This window comes from Arachis ipaensis, chromosome B09 (genome assembly GCF_000816755.2).
Source record: "Arachis ipaensis cultivar K30076 chromosome B09, Araip1.1, whole genome shotgun sequence".
Lineage (NCBI taxonomy): Eukaryota > Viridiplantae > Streptophyta > Magnoliopsida > Fabales > Fabaceae > Arachis > Arachis ipaensis.
In genome coordinates, this window is record NC_029793.2 from 73,222,590 (window position 1) to 73,247,850 (window position 25,261).

Here is a 25,261-nt window from a genome sequence, read left to right on the forward strand (position 1 = left end):
GTATACTTGCCGAAGGGAAATTTGTTGAGAGATAAGTTTTTCGTGTATCAAGTTTATGGCGCCGTTGCCGGGGATTAATTGTGATTAACAAACTACCGGTTGATTGATTTACTAGATTAGACACTTTTCTTTTGTCTTTATTTTCTTTTGCTTCTTTATTTTCTTTTGCTTCTTTATTTTCTTTTGCTAACTAACTGTTTGTGATATTGCCTCACTGGAAATTTCCTCATCTGTGACAATGGAGATTCCAATTTCTTTTGGTGATTATTGTTTGAGACAGAGCTTTCTGCAGGAAAGAAAGGAGCATCCATCATATTTTAGTCAATCAAATTTCATGGGAAACTCTCCACCACCACAGAATGATTCACTTTACTATGCTCATGGTGGATGGGAGTATCAAGAACATGAAATGGGGTACTTTCCAGAGCCACAAAATGGTCCATATTTTGGTAAAATTGATCACTACTCAAGTTGTGGCTGGGAAGATCAAAATCAAGGAGATTTCACTCATCCATACCCCATTCATCAAGGGCCATCACCTCTCAATTATACAACCTCACCTCCAAGTTTTACATGCCTAAATTCTTCATCATTTGAGTATGCCTCAGCACAAAAGTCTATCCCAAATCCATACAATTCATTTCACCATCCATAAAATTCAATCCACTACCCACAAGAGTCATACCACTTTCAGATCACACAACCACAAAACAACCAATTCCATTCACAAGCCAACCCCGCCCAACCATTACAACCTACCCAACCTCCTTTAGATAAACATGCTAGGATGGAACCCATCATTGAAGAACTCAGAAAAAGTAGAGAAGAGGAGAGACTCACTAGGATAGAACTCCTCCTTGAAGAAATAATAAAAACAAACGAAGAGGAGAAAATAGCAAAAAGAGACCATGAAGAAAAATTGAGACAGAATGCACAACTCTATTCTGAAGAACAATTCATTGAAGAACTGAGATTACAAAGAGAGACCACTCTACTCCCTCCAGAAATAGAGGAATTCATTCAAAGGTCAAGAAAGAGGGAGGAAGTCAATCAAGGGAGTTCACACTACTCCAAAGAAACAGAGAGTTGCACAAAGGGTGAGTTCATTGAACCACCAATTCAAGAAGCTCTTGATGAAAAGGATGCTCCAACCATCATACAATACCCAAATCCTGAAATCAAGGTGGTGAAGGCAATCAACATGAGCACTAAAAAGAGGATGGCGACCAAGAAAAGAAGGACAATATCCATGAAGAAGAAAAGGTCAACTAAAAACCATCCACCCCTACCCCAAGAAGCAAGTTTACACAAGCTAACAACAAAAGAAAGCTTGCTGGGGAGAGGCACTCAAAACAAGGGGCATTAACTGGCTCCTCTTTCCTCTTGAGGTCATTCCTCTTAACAAACTGGAAGAAGAGGAAGAAAGTCATGAACAACATGTCAAGCTAATGACATTAAAAAAGCGCTTATTGGGAGGCAACCCAACCGTAGGTAACATTTCCTTGCTTTGCTTAGTTCACTTTCAATAATTTGGCATATGATTGCATTCTAAGTTTGGTGTTGCCATGCAAGAATTTGATTTTCAATCTTCACTGGGTACTTGCAACATTCTAATTTGAAAGTGTCACACTAAGTTTGGTGTTGCCACTTAACTTTCATGCAAAGTACCATGCCAACACCACTTATTAATGCAATCAAAATGTCTCTATTTGTATCTCTTGTGCCTTTATTGTATCCTTAATCTTGCTTGCTGAAACACATGCATACTCACACTTCTTTCTAAGACACTCATGATTCATCATAGACCCCATCACCACTGTTTTAATTGTTGCTTGAGTATAAGCAATCATTCTAAGTTTGGTGTGTGGGAAGGGGAAGAATAGGAGGAAAAGGGCAACAACAATGAAGATGAACTACAAGGTGGTAAAGTTCATTTTTCCTCTTACTTATTTCCAGCACTTTAAATTGCATGATTGTCTTCTATTTTCTTTGTATGCATGTGTGATTACTCCTTGTGAATAAGCATAATTTGATATTTGATTTGTAACATGTTGCTATGATATCATGATTATCATCTTGAATTTTACTTGCACCCAATATCTCTAAGAATGCAACAAAGAAATCATTCTTTTGAAAGGAAAATGTTGAAGAATTTTATAAATCTTGGGGCAAGCAAAAGATTAAGAGGAGTGGAGGTTCTGATTGTATGATTGTGTCTCGAGGTTGCATGTTTGTGAAAACTTGCATGGGAGCTCATAGACAGGAAATGAAGTTTAGAGAAGGATTATGGAATTTCTCAAACATCTATTGATCCAAGAAGCAGTAACAAAAGAAAACAAAAGAAAAAGAAAAACAAAGAACAAGCCCAAGGCTCTGAGCATCAATTACTAGGAAGAAGAAGAAAGAAACAAGAACTCAAAAAGTTATTGTCCTAGTTAAATACTTGTAGTGGATTTGTATCAAAGAGAGAGGCTTGAGCAAGTAAATCCTAAGGGGTGCTTCAACACCTAATACCTTAGACCAACTGGTTTGGGAGTATTGATTGAAAACTTATCTTAAAAAGCTGCTTTGATACATGACACCTAGAGTCGAGGCCAAATTCCAAAAAAAGAAAGAAAAATGCTAGAAAATAAGTGCTGCTTCAAGGTGAAAATCTATAAAGAGATTTCCATAATATCATTTGAATGAAAGTTCTAAGATCTAAGACTTCCAAAATGTAAGGACTAATGAGCACTGGAATCCTTGCATAAGCATACAAATTAGAGTTCACCCCACTGCCACTTATTCACTTCCCCCACTAAGGCATCATAAGCAATTCTTCAATACATTTCAATTAAGAGAATTCTTTGTGCATAGTTCTTTTCTTGCTTGGGGACAAGCAAGATTTAAGTTTGGTGTTGTGGTGCCAGGGCATCTTGGCTAGTTTTACTAGCCATTTTTTGTATGCTTTAGGGTGGTTTCATGCATTTTTCTAGGAAATGAGCAAGTATTTGGATGAAAATGCATTCACACCATGATTCAAGCAAACATTGTGTATTTTTAATGATTTCATGAGAATTATGCATGAATTGAATGATAAAATGGATGATGCATGATCCCATGATTAGTTGGAACGTTAGTGGAAACGTTAATGGCATCAACTTTGAAGAAGGAGCAGCGTTAGTGGCAAAAGTGAGGGCCAATAACGCTAGCGAAGGTGCAAGAAGACCCATGTTAGCTTCCACGTTAACTACATTAACGTGGGCACTAACGTGGAAGGAAAGGGAGATGCCAACGTTAGTGGAAAGGGTGATCTCCACTAACGTTTGCAAAGCAAAAAGACCCACGTTAGCTTCCACGTTAACTACATTAACGTGGGAACTAACGTGGAAGGAAAGGGAGAGGCCAAAGTTAGTGGAAAAGTTGATCTCCACTAACGTTGGTGAAGCAAAGGAAGACCTACGTTAATGGCCATGTTAGTTACACTAACGTGGACATTAACGTAGGCAAATGTCTCACCCAGCAGCCTGACCATGCCTTCTTCAAACAAGAATAACTTGAGCCACAAAGCTCCAAATGAGGTGATTTCAGTGGCATTGGAAAGTAGGATTTTAGAGCTTTCCAAGCATATATGGCACTACACGGTGGACTCTAAATTTGAGGGAGAAAACCTGCCCCGAAAGTACAAAGATGAACATGGTATCAACCTGTAGTAAGGCCAGCTGACCTCTTCACCTTCCAAGAAGTATAACTCGAGTTGTAGAGCTCCAAATGATGCGCTTCCAAAGGCGTTGGAAAGTATACATCTAGGGCTTTCCAAAAATATATAATAGTATGGGGTGGACATTAAGTTGAGCTTCAGAAACTAGCAATTTTCAGCCCCTGATCGCGGACGTTATTGGCACTCACGTTTGCCAATAACGCCAGCCACTATGCCAGCAACCGTGTCCCCTTCAAAAGAGCATAACTTGAGTTACAGAGGTCCATTGAGGCGATTCCAGTTGCATTAGAAAGCCGACATTCAGAGCTTTCCAACGATATATAATACTCTATAGTGGGCATGAAATTGGAGCACAAACCAGAGGTATATTTTAAGCCCCAAAAACACCAACTGGGTAGCAAGTGTGACGTTAGCCACACTAACTTCAGCACTAACACCACACTTGTAGCGTTAGTATGGCTAACGTTAGCACTGACATTAGCACCTGGACCTCAACTTGATTCTCTTTCAAGGACCACGAGCAATGATCAACTAACTCTTTTCATTGGGTTAGAGAGCTCTATTGTGATTCAATGGATCAATTGTAGTTCTTATTTTTCTTCTTCTATCTTTTCTCTTGATTTTACTAGAAAGCTTTCAATCTTCATCCAATTGGGTAGTTATCTTGGAAAATAAGCTATTCACGCTTGGATCTCTTCTGAACCTTGGAAGAGGAATGAAGAGATCTTGCTAGAAATGCTTTCTCATGTTGGACCAAATTGGGGTTGGAAGGATATGGTGACTATAATTCTACCAACACTTGATTTGGGAATGCATGTGGTATAATCAATGACCATACTTTATCTCTTCTCATGAGCAATTGACCAAGGAATTGGCTATTGATCAAGACTTGAGAGATTGAATTACAAGGAATTGTAATTCGATCACTTAAGATTGCCAAGAAGATCAATGAATGCACTGATTGAGGAAGAGATGAGAATGAACTTGATCCGGAGGATTGCAATATCTCTTGATCCCAATGTTCATTTTATTTTTAGTTCTTACATTTACTTTTCTTGCCATTTTACTTTTTTGCACTTTATTGCTTTCTTTACTTTTCTGTCAATTTACAGTTCCCTGTTGCTCATCATCCAAATATGAACCGTCTAACTAGGATAATCAATTAACCATTGATTGCTTAATCCTTTAATCCCTGTGGGATTCGACCTCACTCTATTGTGAGTTATTACTTGACGACAATTCGGTATACTTGCCGAAGGGAAATTTGTTGAGAGACAAGTTTTTCGTGTATCACTTGGCAGCTTCTAAACTCTTCTCTTTTCTTGCACATGAACTCTGCCAAACCGATCCAAACTTCACCTAAAATAATTAAAACACTAAAGCAACTCAAAGTAGAGTCCAAAGAGGTCTCAAACACTAAAATTACATTAAAACTCAATAAATTTGTGTCTAAAATAAACAGAAAATAGAGAAAAGATGCTCACGCATCACAACATCAAACTTGAACCAACTAGAAACAATATAGGACTGAGAAGAGAAATCGCCTAAGACTTGAGTGTTCGTTTAGGCTCCTATCCAATTGCTGAGTGGGGTTAATGCCACTGTGATTCTGAATAGGTTTGGCATCTCACTATCCTTTGAAACTCAGAAATATTGATGCCCTTCAAAACTAGAACTCGAATGATATTATGGATTCTCTTCTTTAGGCTCTGATTGATCCTTGAACACAGCTTTTCTTATCTTTTCTTTGGTGCTTTGCACCTTGAGCCTAGCCGTGACTCTAAATGTTTTGTCTCAAGCTTAACTTGACACTAGAACACCACAAGCACGTAACTGAGAACTCTTTGAGTTCTAATTTTTCTTTTAATTTCTACCAGTTAGTGGTGCTCAGAGCCTTTGATAGAATCTGTAATTACACTTGGTCTCGACTCTTAGTGCTTTGTCCTAAGAATTACTTGACACATTCACACCACAAGCATATGGTTAGGAAAACAACTCTTTGAGCTTTTAAATCATATTTGACCTTCCTAACTATTGATACTCAGATCCTTAGACCTTACTTTTTATTTTTATTTTTCTTTTTGCTATTTGTTTTGCTTCAAGGATCAATTTCTTACTCAATTTAGAGAATCTATAATATTTCTCTAAGTTCTTGTACCTCTAAACTCAACATTCTTGACTTCAATATCAAATATGCACTATTCCATTCATACATTCAGAATCAGAGATAACACCACCATATACAAGTAACTAGAACAACTCAGAATATATATAACTCAAGTCTCATGCATTTTACTACTTTTTTTCTTTTTCTTCTGATTTTTCAAGCTTAGTGAGCAATACATGAGACACTTTTCAAAATAAATATAAAATATTAAATTAAATAACTAAGCTAGAAAAACAATAAAATACTACTAATAATCATGGAAAGGAATCCAAACAGATAATAGAAAGTAAGATAAAATAACTGGAAAAATAGGAAATAAGTAAAGCAGCAGATAATGAAACTCAACCACCTCAGTCCTGGTGGTTGCTCCCTCCTGGGAATCCTCTCCAGTGCCTCAGCTCCTCCAACTCTCACCTCTGATTCTACTGTTCCTCCACTAGCTGATAAAAAGGAGGGCAAAGTGATCCTGATGCTCTATCTTCAACTGGTCAACTGATGATGTCAGCTGCTCAATAGATGTAGTCAACTGATCCCAATAATCACGTGGAGGGAAGTAATATCCCTGAGGCATCTCAGGCTACTCATGATAAGGAGGGAGAACTGACTCCTGAGGCGGTGCTCGTCCAAGCCCCTTGGCGTACTTCATACCCCTCCGAGTGATCGGCCTCTCAATGTGAATAGGGGTATCTCCATCAATGGGGACTTGAGCAGCCTCACACAGGCAGGTCGTTCTCCCTTGGACTTGCAATAGGATGCACATCATTAGTTATGAAAATCGGGTTTTGAATGCAATTACGGGAATATAAATTGACTAAAAACTAAAAGAACAAATAACAAATAAATTGCAAGAAAGTGAAATTAATGAAGAGTCAAGGATTTCTATCTTTTTCATTAACTACAAACATGGTAATTGTTAATTAAGAGCTAATCCCACTTCATCAATCTCTAAACATTGAGAAAAGTCAAGTAGACATAATTGATCTTAATTCATAAGTCCTAACTAACTTACTAATTGACTTTAGTAAAAGGTTAGCGTTAGATAAAACAAGATCAATTAACAACTCTAAATTACTAATCAATATTGGATATTAATGACTTAAGGTCACCAAATTCCTCAACCCAAGTCAAGAAAGAGAAAATCTACTCCATAATTAATGTAAATATTTCATCAAACACTTGGCATGCATGAAAAGAAAGCATCATAAATTTCAAGAAATAGCAAAAATTATAACAATCAACTATAAGAATTCAACACAAATAACACCAATAAACATGGATAAAATATAAATCATCTATTTTATTAATATAAACCAAGAATTCACAAAGTTCATAAAATAGTAAACTAAAAAAGAGCAAAAGTAACACTAAATTCTAAGAGAAATATAGTGCAAGAACAAGAAAACAAGAGTCAAATCTACAATTAAGCAAGATCAAAATCCAAAACTAGAAGCAAAATTGAATTAACCCTAGAAAACCTAGGAAGAAGTTGGAGTTTCTCACACTATAAGTATGAACAAAACTTAAGAACAAAATTGTAAGAAAAATGAGTGTATTAGAGTGTGTATGTGTCCGCTCCATGAATGGCCTCCAATATGGATTCTAGTGATCTGAAATGGGCCAAAAAGGCCCCCAAATCGCGAGTCACGTGCTATTTTAAATAAGGCACTCGACCAGACTTGTGCATGCGCACACATGCAAAAATTTTCACGCACAGAATTGGATTTCTTCCTCCTTCGTTTCTTCATGAAATCTTCACTTCTGCATGTTTTTCTTCCATTTTTCCAAGCCGTCCTTGTCTCCTAAACCTTAAAAAACTTAAACAAATATATCAAGATATCGAATGGGAGAAAAGTGGAATTAATTTGACACTTTTTGTAGCATAAAAAGCATGCTTCAATCAATTATGTACAATTAGAAGAAAATTCACAAAAGCATGTATTTACAAGGAATATGTGCAAGTTAAGTTGATAAATTTCACTATTTTCAATCCAAAATTTATCATAAAATATGGATTTATCAGTGAAATTAAAGGATGAACCTCTGTATATCTGTCGATCCCTTAATCCTGCCAAATACAAGGTGTAACAACCCTAGTTTTTGAAAATTAAATAATTAGTTATTTGTGACTTATTTTAAAAAAAATTATTTTACTACTGATAATTAAATATAATTTCATGATAATTGAAGTTTAAATTAATTTGAATTTTTATATAATCTTTATTAGATATTTGGTATAATTGAAATTATAATTTTAGTAATTGAAACATAAGAAAGAATTGTACTGTTCAATTTAAGTAATTTTTAATGAATTATGTTCTATTTTATTAATTTGTACTCTTAGAGATTAATTAATTAAAAATAAAACTTAGCAATATGTTGATAAGTAATATTTTTAAATATTTTCAATAGAGTTTATTTGGTTTTAAAATTAATCTACCCTCTACCCTCATTAAAATATCTATTCAAATCTATCCATATTCCTTTATAAAATTCTAATTTCTAAACCTAATTTCCAAATTAAATTAGAAACCCTAATTCCCAAATTGGGAAACCTAACCCTAATTTTCCCCCTTTCCCCAGCCCTGAAGCACGCAGCCCCCACCCCATTTCTTCTTAAACACAATACACACACAAAACAGAGAAAGAAACGCAGAGATGGAGAGGAAGAAGAGAGAGCTCAGAATCGGAGGGGAAGGAGCCGCACACTACACCGTCCAATTCACCGCCACCGCCGCACCTTGCCTGCGTCGTCACCATTGTTCCATGGAGCTGCCGCCGTCATCCACGCATTGCTGAGGGAAGCCCGAGACGGAAGATAAGGGAGACGTGAGCCAAGGACCGCGACGAGGAGAAGCTGTCGTCGTCAAGCCACCCGTCGCCGCTGCTGGAGGAGTTTCGTGCGTCGCCGTCGCCATCGTCGCTGGTGTGGTCGGAGCCACCGCCACTGGAGAGAGAGAAAGCGTGAATCTGAGGGGGGAGACAGAGAGATACGACGCAATAGAGGAAGAAGGAGAAGTCTTCTGTCATCGCCGCCATGTCTCTTCACCGCCGCTACCGTCGATGGAAGTCGTCGCCATCGCCGAGCGGCTACATCGTTGGACATCATCGCTGGATGACCGAATGGAGAAGCTTGCCAATTCTGCTTTTACTTCTAGTTTCTGGAATCTGAGAAAATGCCATTATTGCTACTGAAAATGTTGTCGTTGCTCTGACCCTACTCTAGATCCACTCTAATTCGTTACCATCGCCGTTTGGCTGACACTGAGGCTTCCCACTGCCACCGGAGCTGTTCAGGACCACCATTGTGGCTGCCATAGAAACAGAACGGGTGCCAAAATCTGACACAGTGCCGCTGTTGTCGATCAGAGATGCCAAAACTACTACTGCTGCTATAGATTTGGAATACTGGGTTTGTCACGTTTAAATTCTGCAAATTTCGACACTCTGAGGTAGGGGGTTTAAATCGATTTCAATTTAAGAATGCCTACAAGGTTAATTGAATAACTGCAAATAGATTTAATAGTTGTGAGTAATTGATTGATTATGTGAATATTGAATTGTGGCTGAAATTTATCTAAAATTGAGGTTCTGATTGAAATGTTTTGGATTTGGGAAATAATGTTATTTGATTTATTAAGAACAGAATAAATTATATTTCGATTTTGATTTATTTAAGAAAAAGGATTTTGTTATAAAGTTGATTTGAAGATGAAAAGAGTTATGGTTTTGGCTTGAAATAAAGGATTACCTTTTAGGAGATTGGTGGATTTATAACATTTGAGTATATTTTATAAAAATGTGATTAGTATGTTTATTTTATATTTTAAATTAAAAATAATTAATTAAACTTAGCAATATGTTGATAAGTAATATTTTTAAATATTTTCAATAGAGTTTATTTGGTTTTAAAATTAATCTACCCTCCAATTTTATTAAAATATCTATTCAAATCTATCCATATTCCTTTATAAAATTCTAATTTCTAAACCTAATTTCCAAATTAAATTAGAAACCCTAATTCCCAAATTGGGAAACCTAACCCTAATTTTCCCCCTTTCCCCAGCCCTGAAGCACGCAGCCCCCACCCCATTTCTTCTTAAACACAATACACACACAAAACAGAGAAAGAAACGCAGAGATGGAGAGGAAGAAGAGAGAGCTCAGAATCGGAGGGGAAGGAGCCGCACACTACACCGTCCAATTCACCGCCACCGCCGCACCTTGCCTGCGTCGTCACCATTGTTCCATGGAGCTGCCGCCGTCATCCACGCATTGCTGAGGGAAGCCCGAGACGGAAGATAAGGGAGACGTGAGCCAAGGACCGCGACGAGGAGAAGCTGTCGTCGTCAAGCCACCCGTCGCCGCTGCTGGAGGAGTTTCGTGCGTCGCCGTCGCCATCGTCGCTGGTGTGGTCGGAGCCACCGCCACTGGAGAGAGAGAAAGCGTGAATCTGAGGGGGGAGACAGAGAGATACGACGCAATAGAGGAAGAAGGAGAAGTCTTCTGTCATCGCCGCCATGTCTCTTCACCGCCGCTACCGTCGATGGAAGTCGTCGCCATCGCCGAGCGGCTACATCGTTGGACATCATCGCTGGATGACCGAATGGAGAAGCTTGCCAATTCTGCTTTTACTTCTAGTTTCTGGAATCTGAGAAAATGCCATTATTGCTACTGAAAATGTTGTCGTTGCTCTGACCCTACTCTAGATCCACTCTAATTCGTTACCATCGCCGTTTGGCTGACACTGAGGCTTCCCACTGCCACCGGAGCTGTTCAGGACCACCATTGTGGCTGCCATAGAAACAGAACGGGTGCCAAAATCTGACACAGTGCCGCTGTTGTCGATCAGAGATGCCAAAACTACTACTGCTGCTATAGATTTGGAATACTGGGTTTGTCACGTTTAAATTCTGCAAATTTCGACACTCTGAGGTAGGGGGTTTAAATCGATTTCAATTTAAGAATGCCTACAAGGTTAATTGAATAACTGCAAATAGATTTAATAGTTGTGAGTAATTGATTGATTATGTGAATATTGAATTGTGGCTGAAATTTATCTAAAATTGAGGTTCTGATTGAAATGTTTTGGATTTGGGAAATAATGTTATTTGATTTATTAAGAACAGAATAAATTATATTTCGATTTTGATTTATTTAAGAAAAAGGATTTTGTTATAAAGTTGATTTGAAGATGAAAAGAGTTATGGTTTTGGCTTGAAATAAAGGATTACCTTTTAGGAGATTGGTGGATTTATAACATTTGAGTTGGAATAGTAAAGAGAAAGATGATTTTCGAGTCTTTGGAAAGTTAGCAAATTTGAGAAAGAGTTACTGAACAAGAGTGTGAAACTGATAATTGGTTAAATTTGGAAAGTACCCACGAACTGAATGATCATTGATCTCGGGAAAACCTATAAATAGTTATTTGTTTTAAATGCGGGAAAACCCACAAATTGATAATCATTGATTACGGGAATAACCCACTAACTATTATATGTTGATCTCGGGTATAACCCACGAACTGAGGATCATTGTATTATTGTGTATTGATCTCGGGTATAACCCACGAATTGAGGATCATTGTATTGTTGTGTATTGATCTCGGGTATAACCCACGAACTGAGAATCATGTTTGTTGTTGTATCTTGATCTCGGGGAAACCCACAAACTGAGGATCATTGTTTTGTTTGTGAATTGATCTCGGGGACGCCCACGAACTGAGAATCACTGTTTCCCCTTGTGCGTATATTATGGGGTCGGGCTTTGCACCGACTGCCGGTAGTCACAAAGGAGTGGTATTCTTACCACTGACACATATGCACTAAGGACACAAAGGGGAGCCATATCTGGGACTTGTTCCTAGGTAATGTCGGGCTGCAGGGTGTAAACCGACACGTGAGCTCATGGCCTACTTAGGACAGACATGCATCATATTGGTTGTGCATTTGTATTTGGTTGTGTTTGCTTGTATTACTTCTCTGTGATTATGTTGTTTGTTTTATTGTGATTTATTTGTGTGTTAAATTGAGTTTCTTACTTGTGCTAGTAGTCTGTGAATGTATAGAGATGATTAATAACTGTTTGTTATGACTGAGAATCAATTATGTGGCTGAAAGATATTTAATGTGGTAAGTTTTGCGATAGAGATATGCTCTGGCATTAGAAATTTAAAGAAAGTAATTAATTATCTAAAGTAAGATTAAAAAGTATTTCAAAGGGGTTTGACAAAAATGGTTTCATAAGCAAAGTTAATTATTTGCATGTTAATCATTACTTTTACGGCATTCCCATTCCCTACTGAGAACGTGTGATTTGTTCTCACCCCAAAATCTTCCACCCTTTCAGTGACACAGGTTCGAAGACTCAGTTTGAAGCTGCGGGAGATTATAGAATTTACTTATGAGTTAAGTTACTTTCATAAAGTTCCCTCGCCGTTGTTGCTTAAGATTTTTATTTTATATAGAGGGATAGGAATTGTACTCGAGTTCCATATTGAATTTACCTGTATTGCATTTATTATTATTAATAATTATGTGATTATTATTACTTTGAAATGTTTGATATATGATTTTGATAATCAAAAACAAAATTTTCTGGAATTTTCTATAAAGTAGAAACGCGATATCGAACTAAAGGCTCAATATTAAATAGTTAATAAAAGAAATAGGTTAGTAACTCCTTACTTTTGGTACGATCATGACATACTGAAAGTTGGGTCGTTACACAAGGCTCTTCCTTCTTGGAGCAAGTCATATTCTTTTGACATGCTCCTTAAGGATAAGCAACTTGTACTCCCATAAGGGAAAAAGAATTCCTGTTTTTGAGATTAGAAATAAAAATTTTATAAATTTTATCAAGTCGCTGACCATTATACTAATAATTGTGTTTGTTTTAGGGATCTGGTTCAAAAGGCTATCGAAGATGAAAAGTTAAAGTTTGCTGAGAAACCATAAATGAAGGTCGACAGTGACCCTTTCCATGTCATATCTAATTTTGCTAAAATGGAAGAGGTTTACTTATTTTCTTTTAATATGGCTACTATTGAGGAAGTCGATGAAGTTGTTCAATTCAACATTGATATGTTTGAAGGTGAGAAGCCTATTTACCCCAAAGCTAGCAAAGATTCGCTAAACTTCCCGCTCTGACAGAGGGAGTATAAAGGCAATGTAGTTGTCTACGCTCGATGCAGTGTCTTGTTTGACCCCTTTGTTACCAAGGCATACAAGTCATATAAGAGGAGCAAAGAGGGTGTATCAGGAAGAGTTGAGGCAAGGTCGGTGATAAATCCCAATTTTGCGGTTTATCATGTGCTTATTTTGGGGGATTTTATCACCCTTTTCCACATTTATTCAATAAATTAAAATAGCATGGTTTTGTAATTCTCCCATAATTTGTGCTTAAGTGTAAAAACATGCTTTTTAGGCCCTTAAATTGGTGATTTTAATTCACTTTAATTTCATTCGATGCCCTAATGTGTTGTTGAGTGATTTCAGGTTCATAAGGCAAGTATTGGATGGAAGAAATAAAGAGAAAAGCATACAAAGTGGAGAATGCATGAGGAAACAAGGATTTGGAATACATCAATGGACGCGCACGCGCAGCAGATGCGCATGCGTAGAAGTGAAGTTGCATGGCGACGTGTATGCGTACATGACGCGTATGCGTGGATAGGAAATTGCCAAGCGACGCGCAAGCGTGACCCACGCGTATGCGTCGATGCTTGCATGTGACTCACTTAAAGGCAAAATGCTGGGGGCGATTTCTGAGCTGCCCAGGCCCAAATCCAACTTGCTTCTGAGGGTATTTGATGCAGAATTGAAGATTGAGCAAGGGGGAGCACTTAGTTAGTCATGATGAGCCTTTAGTTAGTTTTCTAGATAGAGAAGCTCCCTCTTCTCTCTAAAATTAGGTTAGGATTATGTTAATTCCTCTTATATTTAGGTCTAATTTCATGTTTTCATCTTGTTTCCTTTATGAATTATTGCTTCTACACCTTCATTCTTCTTAGTTCTTTTGTTAATTTTACTTTTATGCTTCTTTTATGTTCAAGAATGCTCATGTTGGATTTGGTTTACATTTAATGAAATTTGATGATTAATATTCCTTTGTTGATGATTTGAGTTGTTGATTTACTGTTCTTGCTCATGATGGCTATGGATCTTGTTAATTCTTGCATTTTGTGATGTTTACTTTTATGGCACATTAGGTGTTTGATAGAATGTTTCCTCTAGTTTTTTAGTAGTTCTCTTTACTCTTGGCCTAGGTTAATGGAATTGAGTGACCTTGAGTCTTTGAATCTTATTGAATTGGTGATTTGAAAGCCCTTAGTGGTCAATTTGATGACCATTGACTCTAGCTTACTACTAGGTAATTAGTAGCTAGGTTAGGACTTATGGATTGATGTTGATCAGGCCATTTGACGCACTTCAAGCCTAGGAGTAGATATTACGTACTTAAGGCTTTTGTAAGTAGACTTAATGAGCTCGGTTTCTCATAATTGTCAATATATGGTTTGTTGACAAGGATGGCAATCTCAGTTACCTATGTCTAGCCAAGAGTTCCTTTCTTGTCTTTCTCAATTCTTGATTTACCTTTCTTGTCATTTAAATTCTTGACCATTTAATTTCTTGTCCTCTTATCAATCAAACCCCTTGTTCCTTCATAGCCAATAATCATTCACTTCATTGCAATTCCTTGTGAGATGACCCGGAGTTTAAATACTTCGGTTAATTCTTATTGGCATTTGTACTTGTGAGAACCAATATTTTTAATGTGAGAATTATTTGTTGGTTTGGAGCTATGCTTACAACGAAGTAATTCTTTTCTATAAGAAGAAAATCTAGACCGACGAGCAATAGTCATCATCAAAATGGTGCCGTTGCCAGGTATTTGCAATGGTGCTATGTTATTGGCTATTGTATATATTGTGAATAGCTTGATTTTTGGTTCGTTTGTTAGCTTTTGCTAGTTTTAGGATTTGGTTTTCTTTGTTTCTTGTTAGACTTTGTTTTTGTTTTCTCTTATCACCATGAATTCTCATCACTTTGGCTATGAGTTTGGTTCAAACTATGTTGTAGGAAATAGAATCTTTAAGGAGGATGTGCATCATGGATTTGGAAATCAAAGGATTGAGGATCCCCAAGCTTATGGATAACCCTCTTGGCAATAACCTCTTTCAGATTCTTATGGGTATAATCCTAATCCTAATGCATACCGATCTAATGTTTGTGATGACCCTTATTGTGATTGTCAACCACAACCACCACATACATATGAAAGCCCTCCTCAATATAGCCCACCACCATACTCACAAGCCTCATACCACTATTCACCTCCACATGATCCTAACTCATACACACCATACCAACCACCATATGAGCCACATCTAGAGCCACCACCATTCCAATACCAATACTCCCAAAAATCACAAATTCCATACACACCACCTCAAGACTTTCACCAATATGAACCACCTTCCAACTATAATACCTTCTCCTTAATTAATGAACTCTCTCTTCCACCCCCATCTTCGTCGAACAACCTAGCACGAGAACAACAAGAACTTCTGGCTAGGTGTATGAAGCACGAAGAAGAGTTCAAGAAAATAGAAGCCGTGCTCGCTACCATAGCCGAAGCCGTTAGCAACATAGTCTCATCCCGCCTAAGATCATACACCCCAAGTACTCCCATTGTTGAATGTGGAGAATCTGTAACGACCCAATTTTCAATATGTCTAGATCATACCGGAAACTGAGCGCTACCAATTTGTCTTCCTAATTATTATCTATTATTTATTATATGAGCCTGATTCGTTGTTAAAAGCGTAGTTAATTTGCGTGGTACTTTTTTTTTTTTTTAAACGTTTGGATTAAAAACAGAATCATTTATAATCAATCCACAAATAGTAACAGATAAAACAGTTATAAGCAACCACACATAAATACATCACAAGTAGCTAGCAACATTCAGTTATCCAGCCTTTATTAAAGTATAGACCTTTAGTTAGAACACCCCTAGGTATAGCTAGATAATTACTATATACATATACATACATACAACATCCAAGGTCCTGACTTGTTCAAGAAGTCCCTAAGCTGGCACCCAGGCTAGCCTAGACTCTATATTCACCTAGTCCCTCTAAACTACTAAAGCGAGGGAAAGTATGTTCTAAGTCTTCACAACTCAAGTCAGGTGGAACGTCATCAAAATATAGAACATCATCTGCTACTCCTCTGCACAATCAGACTTTTCCACAGGACATCTCTCTAGTACCTCATAAAGTATCCACAAAATAGGAATCTCGTACACAGGATTTAGGTTAAAGTGCGCATACGAAGGGTGCAGACGTTGGCTGGTCTCACAGTATTTACATATAAACAGAGAAAAATACTCACCCTAGACTCAGAAGACTATCTAGAGCAGAATCCTCTTCTTGCGAATGGTCATCAGCGAACTATGGTGAGGTACTCTTACTTCCATCTGAAGGGGGAAGGGAGAGAGAAGGGGTAAGAACTGGGGAGTTCTTAGTAGGGTCCCTTCACGCAGTAGATCATCATACAAGTATATTCGGCGTTGCCTTAGCGCAACAAATGAATAAACACATCTCTTGGGCCTACAGAAATAGCACTCCCGTAAGTGAACTTTGGCTTACAGGGATAGTCTAAACACAACACAATAACTTTCTGTAGGTGAACTTCGGCCTACAAAAATAACACCTCTGTAAGTGAACTTTGGCTTACAGAAATAGTGCCCCTGCAAGTGAACTTCGGCTTACAGGTATCACAACTCTCTGTAGGTGAACTTCGGCCTACAGGAATAACAACTCACTGTAGGTGAACTTGGGCCTACAGGACCTCTAGGGCCAATGGAAAAGCAGCAGATGAACATACAACAGAACATCATGCCACAAGGCTTAACTCTTTATTCTTATACTCTTCTCCTCTATTCTTTTTGTTATATTACTCTTTTCTCTTTGTCTTTTTACTCTGCTTTGATTACTCTTTTCTTTGTATCTCTTTACTTTTCTCTGGTTACTCTGTTCTCTGTGTTTTTTTTTACTCTGCTCTGATTTCTCTGTTTAACGTATGTATTTAAAGCTTATGTAAATTTCGGTATGAATAGTTCGCCTGTCCCAAGTATAGGTTCATTAAGTCTATACTGAAACAGTTTAACTTTTCATATAATACCTAACCCTAGTCGCAACTCAAGGACTAACTATGTTGCCCTAGTTCGTTCATTATTTTCTGTCTGTTTTTCTGTTATTAAAACCTTACAGACTTTTCTTTAGTTTTTATCTTTTCTTCAACTTTTTATCTTTCTTTTTTCTACCCTCCTAAAAGAAAATTTTGCCCTCAAAATTTTGGTTACCTAGGAATAGATGCGGGTAATTATCTTTCATCTTATCTTCCAGTTCCCAAGTGTGCTCTTCTTCTCCTCTTGGTTCCCAAGCTACTTTGACTAAGCGAACAACTTTGCCTCTTAGCTGCTTATCACTTCTTTCTACTATCTGAACTGGTGATGCTTGATATGTCAAATCATTTCATAACTGTACTGTATCTGGTTGTAAAACGTGACTCTCATCGGGAACATATTTTTTTTAAGTTGCGAGACATGAAAAACATCATGAAGGTTTGATAAATAAGGAGGAAGGACTATTTGATAAACTACTAGACCGACTCTTTTAAGTATTTGGAAAGGTTCTATGTATCGTGGGTTAAGCTTTTTATTCTTAAGGGCTCTACCTATCCCAGTAATCAAGGTTACTTCTAGAAAGACACGGTTTCCGTCACTAAACTCTAAGGGTCTACATTGAATATATATTCGTTCCAGCCTTTCTAAAGTATAGTCAGCTCGAATTGGAAGGAAGTGCGCTGACTTTGTCAACCGGTCCACAATTACCCAAATGGCATCGTGTCCTATTGAGGTTCTTGGCAATCTCGTGACAAAATCCATAGTAATCTGCTCCCATTTCCATTGTGGTATTTCTAAGGGTTGCAGGGTTCCTGATAGCTTCTGATGTTCCACCTTCATCTTCTGGCAGGTTAAACATTTTGAGACATAATCGGCTACTTCTTTCTTTAAGCCCGGCCACCAGAACATTTGTTTTCAAATCTCGATACATCTCTGTCACTCCAGGATGCATAGAAAATCTACTTTGGTGAGCTTCAGTAAGAATCTTTTGTTGCAATTCTTCAGAGTTAGGCACACAAATTCTTTTCTTGTACCTCCATAGGCCACTACGATCCTATCTCACAGCTTCTTCAGCTCTGCAAGCAATGGTGACATCCAATACAGTGCTATGGAAATCGGTCCGGCTCCAGGTACTAGATCAATGCTGAATTCTATCTCTCGCTGAGGAGGAAACTTAGGTATGTCGTCCAAGAAAACATCAGGAAATTCCTTCATCACTCGGATTCGTTCTAAGCTTAATTCACTATCATTCGAGCTAGCCGCTAACAGAACGTACCCCTCATAATCACTCCCACCTAAGGTAACTCTTATAGAATTCAGATATAAGGTGTGGGACAGAAATGGTTTAGTACATAGACTATCAGATGGAATAACAGCAGTTCTTTTAAAATAATCAAGGAAAACATGATACTTAGATAACCAATCTAATCCTAAAATAACTTCTAAACCATATGGAGGCAAACAGATTAGATCGTGTAAAAAAGTAATGTTCCTAATAGCGAATGGTACTTGCAGAAACACTAAACTGGTCAAAGCATTTTGGGATGCAGGTGTATGGACAATCAAGTAAAAATTCAATTTAAAGAAATATAATCCTAACTCGTGAGCAATAGTTAGAGAAATTAAGAATGCGATGCACCCGAATCATACAGTACAGTTAGAAATCGATTCTTGGCATAACCTAACCTTGAATGAGGGCGTTCGATTGCACAACATCATCAATAGTGATAGCAAACACTCGTCCTTGTTGCTGGGTTCTAACTGAATTTTGAGTAAATCCCTTCAGACAATCCTTGGCAATATGTCCAAGTTCTCCATAAGCATAGTAGTTAGGTGATCCAAACTGGCAAGACCTGTTATCATGCTCTTTTCCGCATTGCTTACATGCAGTGTTTATGTAAGCCTGATGGGCTCGTTCACCATTGCATTGCCTTGCTTTACCTCCATTCTTACCCGTACGGCGAGCAGTAATGTTACCAACTTGTAGATTCTTATGTTGTCGTATGCCACGCGCTTTAAAATGCACCCTTCTCCCAGCTGCCTGATGATTACTAAGACGCCTTGGTGGAAATCCTTGGCAACTCACCTTGGCCACAATCACTTTCTTAATACATTCTTCTACTAACTTACTCTTGTTGACTAATTCAGCAAAATTACGTATCTCCAACGGAACTATTGAACTCATCAGATCATCACGAAGGCCTCCTTCAAACTTCAAGCACTTCCATTCTTCAAAGTCAGCAGGATTCCCTTGACAGATCTTAGAGAAACGACACAAGTCATCGAAATTACGAGCATACTCAGCAACAGTCATACCCCCTTGCCTCAGTTGCATAAGCTCTATCTCTTTAGCATCACGCACTGCTCTTGGGAAATATTTCTTGTAGAATTCATCTTTAAAAATATCCCAAGGAATGTCACCTTCATTACGTTGTAGCAGTCGCTGTATCCCCTGCCACCAATACTCAGCTTCTCCCTCGAGCATATAAGTAGCAAACTCCACATGTTGTCCTTCCGGAACATGTTGTGCTCTCAGTGATCATTCAATACCTCGAAACCAGTTATCAGCGTCAGTCGCAACGAGTGTACCCTTAAACTTAAGCGGATTAACCTTCAGAAATGTCGCAAGGGTTATAGGTCTTTCAGGATGCCCTAAGTTATTCTCATCATTCCCATTATCTTTTCCGTATTCATTCTCGTTCCCATTTCTCACTCCGAGACGTTCAACAGCCCTAGCCGCTGCTACAGCAGCTTCACGCACTACTTCAGCCACGTTGTTCATGGTAGCCATAAACGTTTCCTGTTCCCTCTCGTAGTTAACATTAGGAATTCCTTCCCGTACGCCTCGTCTCCGTGAACCCATTATAGTCTTGTTCACACCAAACAATCATTGTTAAGGTGATCAGTCTTAACACTTCAAGTCAAGTGTGAATATTCCCAAAATGAAAACACAGAGACAATCATGCAGCATATATCACTGGGATATCCTATACGCATGAGACACACAACAGAGTATGCAATGAAGCATAGTCAGTCCACTCCCCAGGCTCTACTGGGAACGAACTACTCTGATACCAAATTGTAACGACCCAATTTTCAATATGTCTAGATCATACCGGAAACTGAGCGCTACCAATTTGTCTTCCTAATTATTATCTATTATTTATTATATGATCCTGATTCGTTGTTAAAAGCGTAGTTAATTTGCGTGATACTTTTTTTTTTAAACGTTTGGATTAAAAACAGAATCATTTATAATCAATCCACAAATAGTAACAGATAAAACAGTTATAAGCAACCACACATAAATAATTCACAAGTAGCTAGCAACATTCAGTTATCCAGCCTTTATTAGAGTATAGACCTTTAGTTAGAACACCCCTAGGTATAGCTATGGAGAAACCCATACTTTCAGAAAAGATCTCATATACTCGAAAATCAGGGTTGTTACAGAATCAACTAAAGAGCTTAGTGAGGGAGTGAATTTGGAGCTCCAAGATAAAGAAGATGAGTTAAAGCAAGAAGTACAACGAGAGGAGGAGGTAGAGATTAGTGAACAAAAGGAAGTAGTGGTTGAGTGTTTAGGATATGTTGAGTACATAGAGGAATCTCAAATTGAGTAGCCTTCTTCCACGGAGTTCAGAAGGGATGTTAAGGAGGAGAGTGATGTTAAGGAATTGGATAGAGAGTTGAGGGATATTGATTAAGAAGTGGATTCCATCATTAGTGATTTTTTATCCACATTGATCAATCCCCTTAATGATCTTGTTGAGCCTTCTTCCATTGGACTAGAAAGAAATGTTGAGGAGGATGTGCAACCTCCATGGCATATTGTGAGTGAAGAATTGGAGGAAATGTTCCAAGCAACAAGCCCTCGTATATATGATGATTCCACATCAACATATGACCCTTTTGAGCTTGATGAGTCCTTCCCTGCTATGCTTGGAATTGATGTTGAGGTAGACTTCACTAAACCTCCTATTTATGATTTGAGTGATGGGAAAGATATAGAAGAAGTTGGTGAGCAAGGAATTGAACTTAAGGCAGCTTGCAAAGAGATGGAAGTTGCAAAGGAAGACCACTAGGGCATGGATTCTGCATCGGCTAAGTGTGGGGAGGTCCTCCTCCCTAAATCACCATCATCCAACACAACATTCAAGTGGGTAAAATTCCTTTCCCTAAGCTTTACTTTCTCACTTGAATATGGTTTGCTTGAAAATGATGGTCAATTAGAGCCCTTTATGGAGTTAAGATTAGGAGAGGGTTGTGCAGTGGTCGAATACATCTCTCTAAGTTCATTATGGTTGGAAGCTCAAAATTGAGGAGCATGAATTGGTGTGGTGCTCAATTGGATGGGTCTAGAAGAATGCTTTGGTGCTCACATGAGAATTCGGTTCACTTGCCACCCAAATGGAATTGTCTTGATCAACTTGAATATGGGTGGGAAAATAAGATATGCGATCCCAGATCACAACATGAAGACCGATTTTGGGAGCACTTAGTTAGTCATGATGAGCCTTTAGTTAGTTTTCTAGAGAGAGAATCTCCCTCTTCTCTCTAGAATTAGGTTAGGATTATGTTAATTCCTCTTAGATTTAGGTCCAATTTCATGTTTTCATCTTGTTTCCTTTATGAATTCTTGCTTCGACACCTTCAGTCTTCTTAGTTCTTTTGTTAATTTTACTTTTATGCTTCTTTATGGTCATGAATGCTCATGTTGGATTTGGTTTACATTTAATGAAATTTGATGATTAATGTTCCTTTATTGATGATTTCAGTTGTTGATTTACTGTTCTTGCTCATGATGGTTATGGATCTTGTTAATTCTTGCATTTTGTGATGTTTACTTTTATTGCACACTAGGTATTTGATAGAATGTTTCCTCTAGTTTTTGAGTAGTTCTCTTTACTTTTGGCCTAGGTTAAGGGAATTGAGTGACCTTGAGTCTTTGGATCTTATTGAATTGGTGATTTGAAAGCCCTTAGTGGTTAATTTGATAACCATTGACTCTGGCCTACTACTAAGTAATTAGTAGCTAGGTTAGGACTTATGCATTGATGTTGATCAACCCATTTGATGTACTTCAAGCCTAGGAGTAGATATTACGTACTAAAGGCTTTTGTAAGTAGACTTAATGAGCTCGATTTCTCATAATTGTCAATATATGGTTTGTTGACAAGGATGGCGATCTCAGTTACCTATGTCTAGCCAAGAGTTCCTTTCTTGCCTTTCTCAATTCTTGATTTACCTTTCTTGTCATTTAAATTCTTGCCCGTTTAATTTCTTGTCCTCTTATCAATCAAACCCCTTGTTCCTTCATAGCTAATAATCATTCACTTCATTGCAATTTCTTGTGAGACGCCCCGTAGTTTAAATACTTTGATTAATTCTTATTGGAGTTTGTACTTGTGACAACCAATATTTTTGATGTGAGAATTATTTGTTGGTTTGGAGCTATGCTTACAACGAAGTAATTCTTTTCTATAAGAAGAAAATCTCGACCAACGAGCAATACTCATCATCAGTCGGCTCAAGCAAAAGCTTGGAATTCAAGGAAAAGGAAATGATCTACAGGAGGCGGAAAATGCCCAGTTCGACAATAGATACGAATTGTTGTAATGGTCGATGGCAACCCAAAGATATCACAAGCAAGACAAGGGTGCCATCAACCAATGTATCAAATAATAAGTAGGTGCAAAATAATATCCATAACTACTCAAAGAAATCTAACTCCAATGTGGTTTAGAGACAGAAAAGTTGAATTAAGGCCAATCATGGAAGCCAAAGAAAAGGAGGAAATGAATCTAAGGAAGGAACCTTCAGAAGAGGAGGATTCAGGGATCGATCTCAACATCCTGGTAATGGGTCTCTTTTTATTCTAAGACCTATGGTAAAGACACAAAATTTTGTTGATATTGGGGTAAATGGCCCATTCCTGAACTGGCAAAGACGTCAGCCAAGACAAGTGTTGAAACAACCATTTGAGGAATTGACCTTAAAGAAAGTGAGACAGTTTAATCAGGCCAGTTCTATAGTTAAAATTGAATCCATTATGATCCTTTCCAACAAGGAGAGGAAAAAAGTCGAGAAAGGATCAGAGGCCCTTCTGAAGAAGATGAAACTCTCACTGAAGCTTTTGACTTGGATTTGAGATTACCTAGATGTCATGTTAGGAAAAACTAGCTTTGGTTATATAGCCATTGTGTCGGTTCTCCCCTTTGAATTCCAAGATGATCCCGATCAGCCTTGGGGATGTTTAGATGAAAATTATAGTGATGTCATCCCTGGAGAAGAATATAAATTCGTTGTAAACCAATTAATAAATGAAGGCTTGTTCGAAACTATAGAAGAGATCACTAAGGCCCAAAGGGCATCTCGACCCCTTCATATTAAAGCCAAAGCATAGGACTTAGTGATCAATATGATTTTGATCGATGGTGGGATGTGTAACACCCTACCACATAGAGATTTAAACCTAAGATGTGAAACAGAGGTGGCGAGGCGCTACGATGTCTAAAAATAAAATATAAATATACATAATATAGTTGAAACGAAGGTTTATTCTTTGAGCCTTTGAAGAAAAGTTAAAACGAAAGCATTACGCTCGTGAATAACGTTTACTTGTGTACGAAGAAAAGCTTAAACGCAAATGAATACATATATACAGAAGAGTAGAGGATCAAGGATACATAGTAATTTAAGCTCCAAGATCAGCCTGTGAAGCTAAGGCTGACCAGAGAGTATTTACATACATACATACATACATATAATCCCATAACCAAAGTTCACGAAATAGACCCTAGTTCTCCAACAAAATCCTCTATGTGGCAGCAAAGTATAATGCATAAAAGGAGAAGTCTAAGCATACGTATATACATAACAAAATATAAAAGCCCAACTCCCATCTTCACTGCAGAAGAACTTCAGTCGCCTAGCAAGGCACATCTCGACCTACATCTGAAAAACAACAATATCGTATGGGATGAGAACCGGGGGTTCTCAGTATGATTAAGGTGTCCACATATATAATAAATAAGGTCCCAGAAAAGTCATAGGTAATCCTAGAATGCCGACACTCAAATTATGAAACATAAAGATTTAAAGATGAGAGCCATAAACAGGGGTAGTTCTCTAAGGTTCTAAACTTAACCAACTCTATCCAAAACCCCTCAATTTTCTGCCTTTCCTCCAATCCTCCAACCACCACTAGAATCAAATGTTACAAACATAATTATGACAATCAAGAAAATCACAGACAGAAAGCATATACAGCAAAGAAATAGGTAGCAAAAAGTGTATACAATCACTTAGGCAATCCAAACAAGGCATACCAAACAAGCATATAGATGCATATGATGCATGCCTGTCCTATTGGCTGATGAGTCTCATCTATCGGTTATTAAGCCAACCCGACGTGTCCGGTAGCTAACCCAGACACAGTCTCTTTGTTGCCCCTTAATATCATTAGAGGGAATCCGTGCCCTGTCACCATTAAAGGGTATCTTTGCCCTGTCACCATTAGAAGGTATCTGTGTCTTGTCACCATTATAGGGTATCTGTGCCCTGTCACCATTAGAGGGTATTTGTGCCCTGTCACCATTAGAGGGTATCGGTGCCCAATCACCCTTACAACCAGAGAGATAAAATTACAAGCATACTCGCAATCAACATTTTCCATCATGGTTCACTTACCACATTCATTCATTAATCACATATGCATCTCCGGCATACTCGTTTCATTTTCAAGCTTCCTCAATTAGTCAATCATATCCAAAATCACTGTATACCAGGGATATAGTGCCCAGCACACTCTTGGGATATAGTACCCATCACACTCTCCAATCACACACACTATTTATCATTCCACCCTTATACCCTCTCTCGTACACTCACATTTCTTCAATTCATATCACAAATTAATCTCAAGTTCATCATTTATCATCATCATCATTATCATTCACTTCTCATTCAACATTGCCAACACCTCATTACATAGTTACTCGCTTTATCCACACTTTTCAATTCAAATCCTCCACTTCAAAACCTCTCTTCACCTCAAAGTCACTATCCCTTCCTAGTTCAACCCATTTTTTTACCATTACAACTCAATTATCGAGTCGTAAAGAGTAAAAATGGAGGTTTAGAGGTTCAAAATTAAATTTTAAAACATAAAAACACACTTTGCGGATTTCAAGGGTAACGCG

The 25,261-nt window shown here is 37.9% G+C and overlaps 1 protein-coding gene across 1 annotated transcript; it reads right to left on the reverse strand.

The window, feature by feature from the left end:
- Positions 18,739 to 20,464, reverse strand: LOC110266863. Its single transcript, XM_021111909.1, has 4 exons — positions 20,422 to 20,464; positions 19,608 to 19,799; positions 19,350 to 19,451; positions 18,739 to 19,286 (listed from the first exon to the last, which is right to left on the reverse strand). Exons 1-4 carry the CDS (start codon positions 20,462 to 20,464, stop codon positions 18,739 to 18,741), a joined length of 885 nt encoding a protein of 294 aa, XP_020967568.1.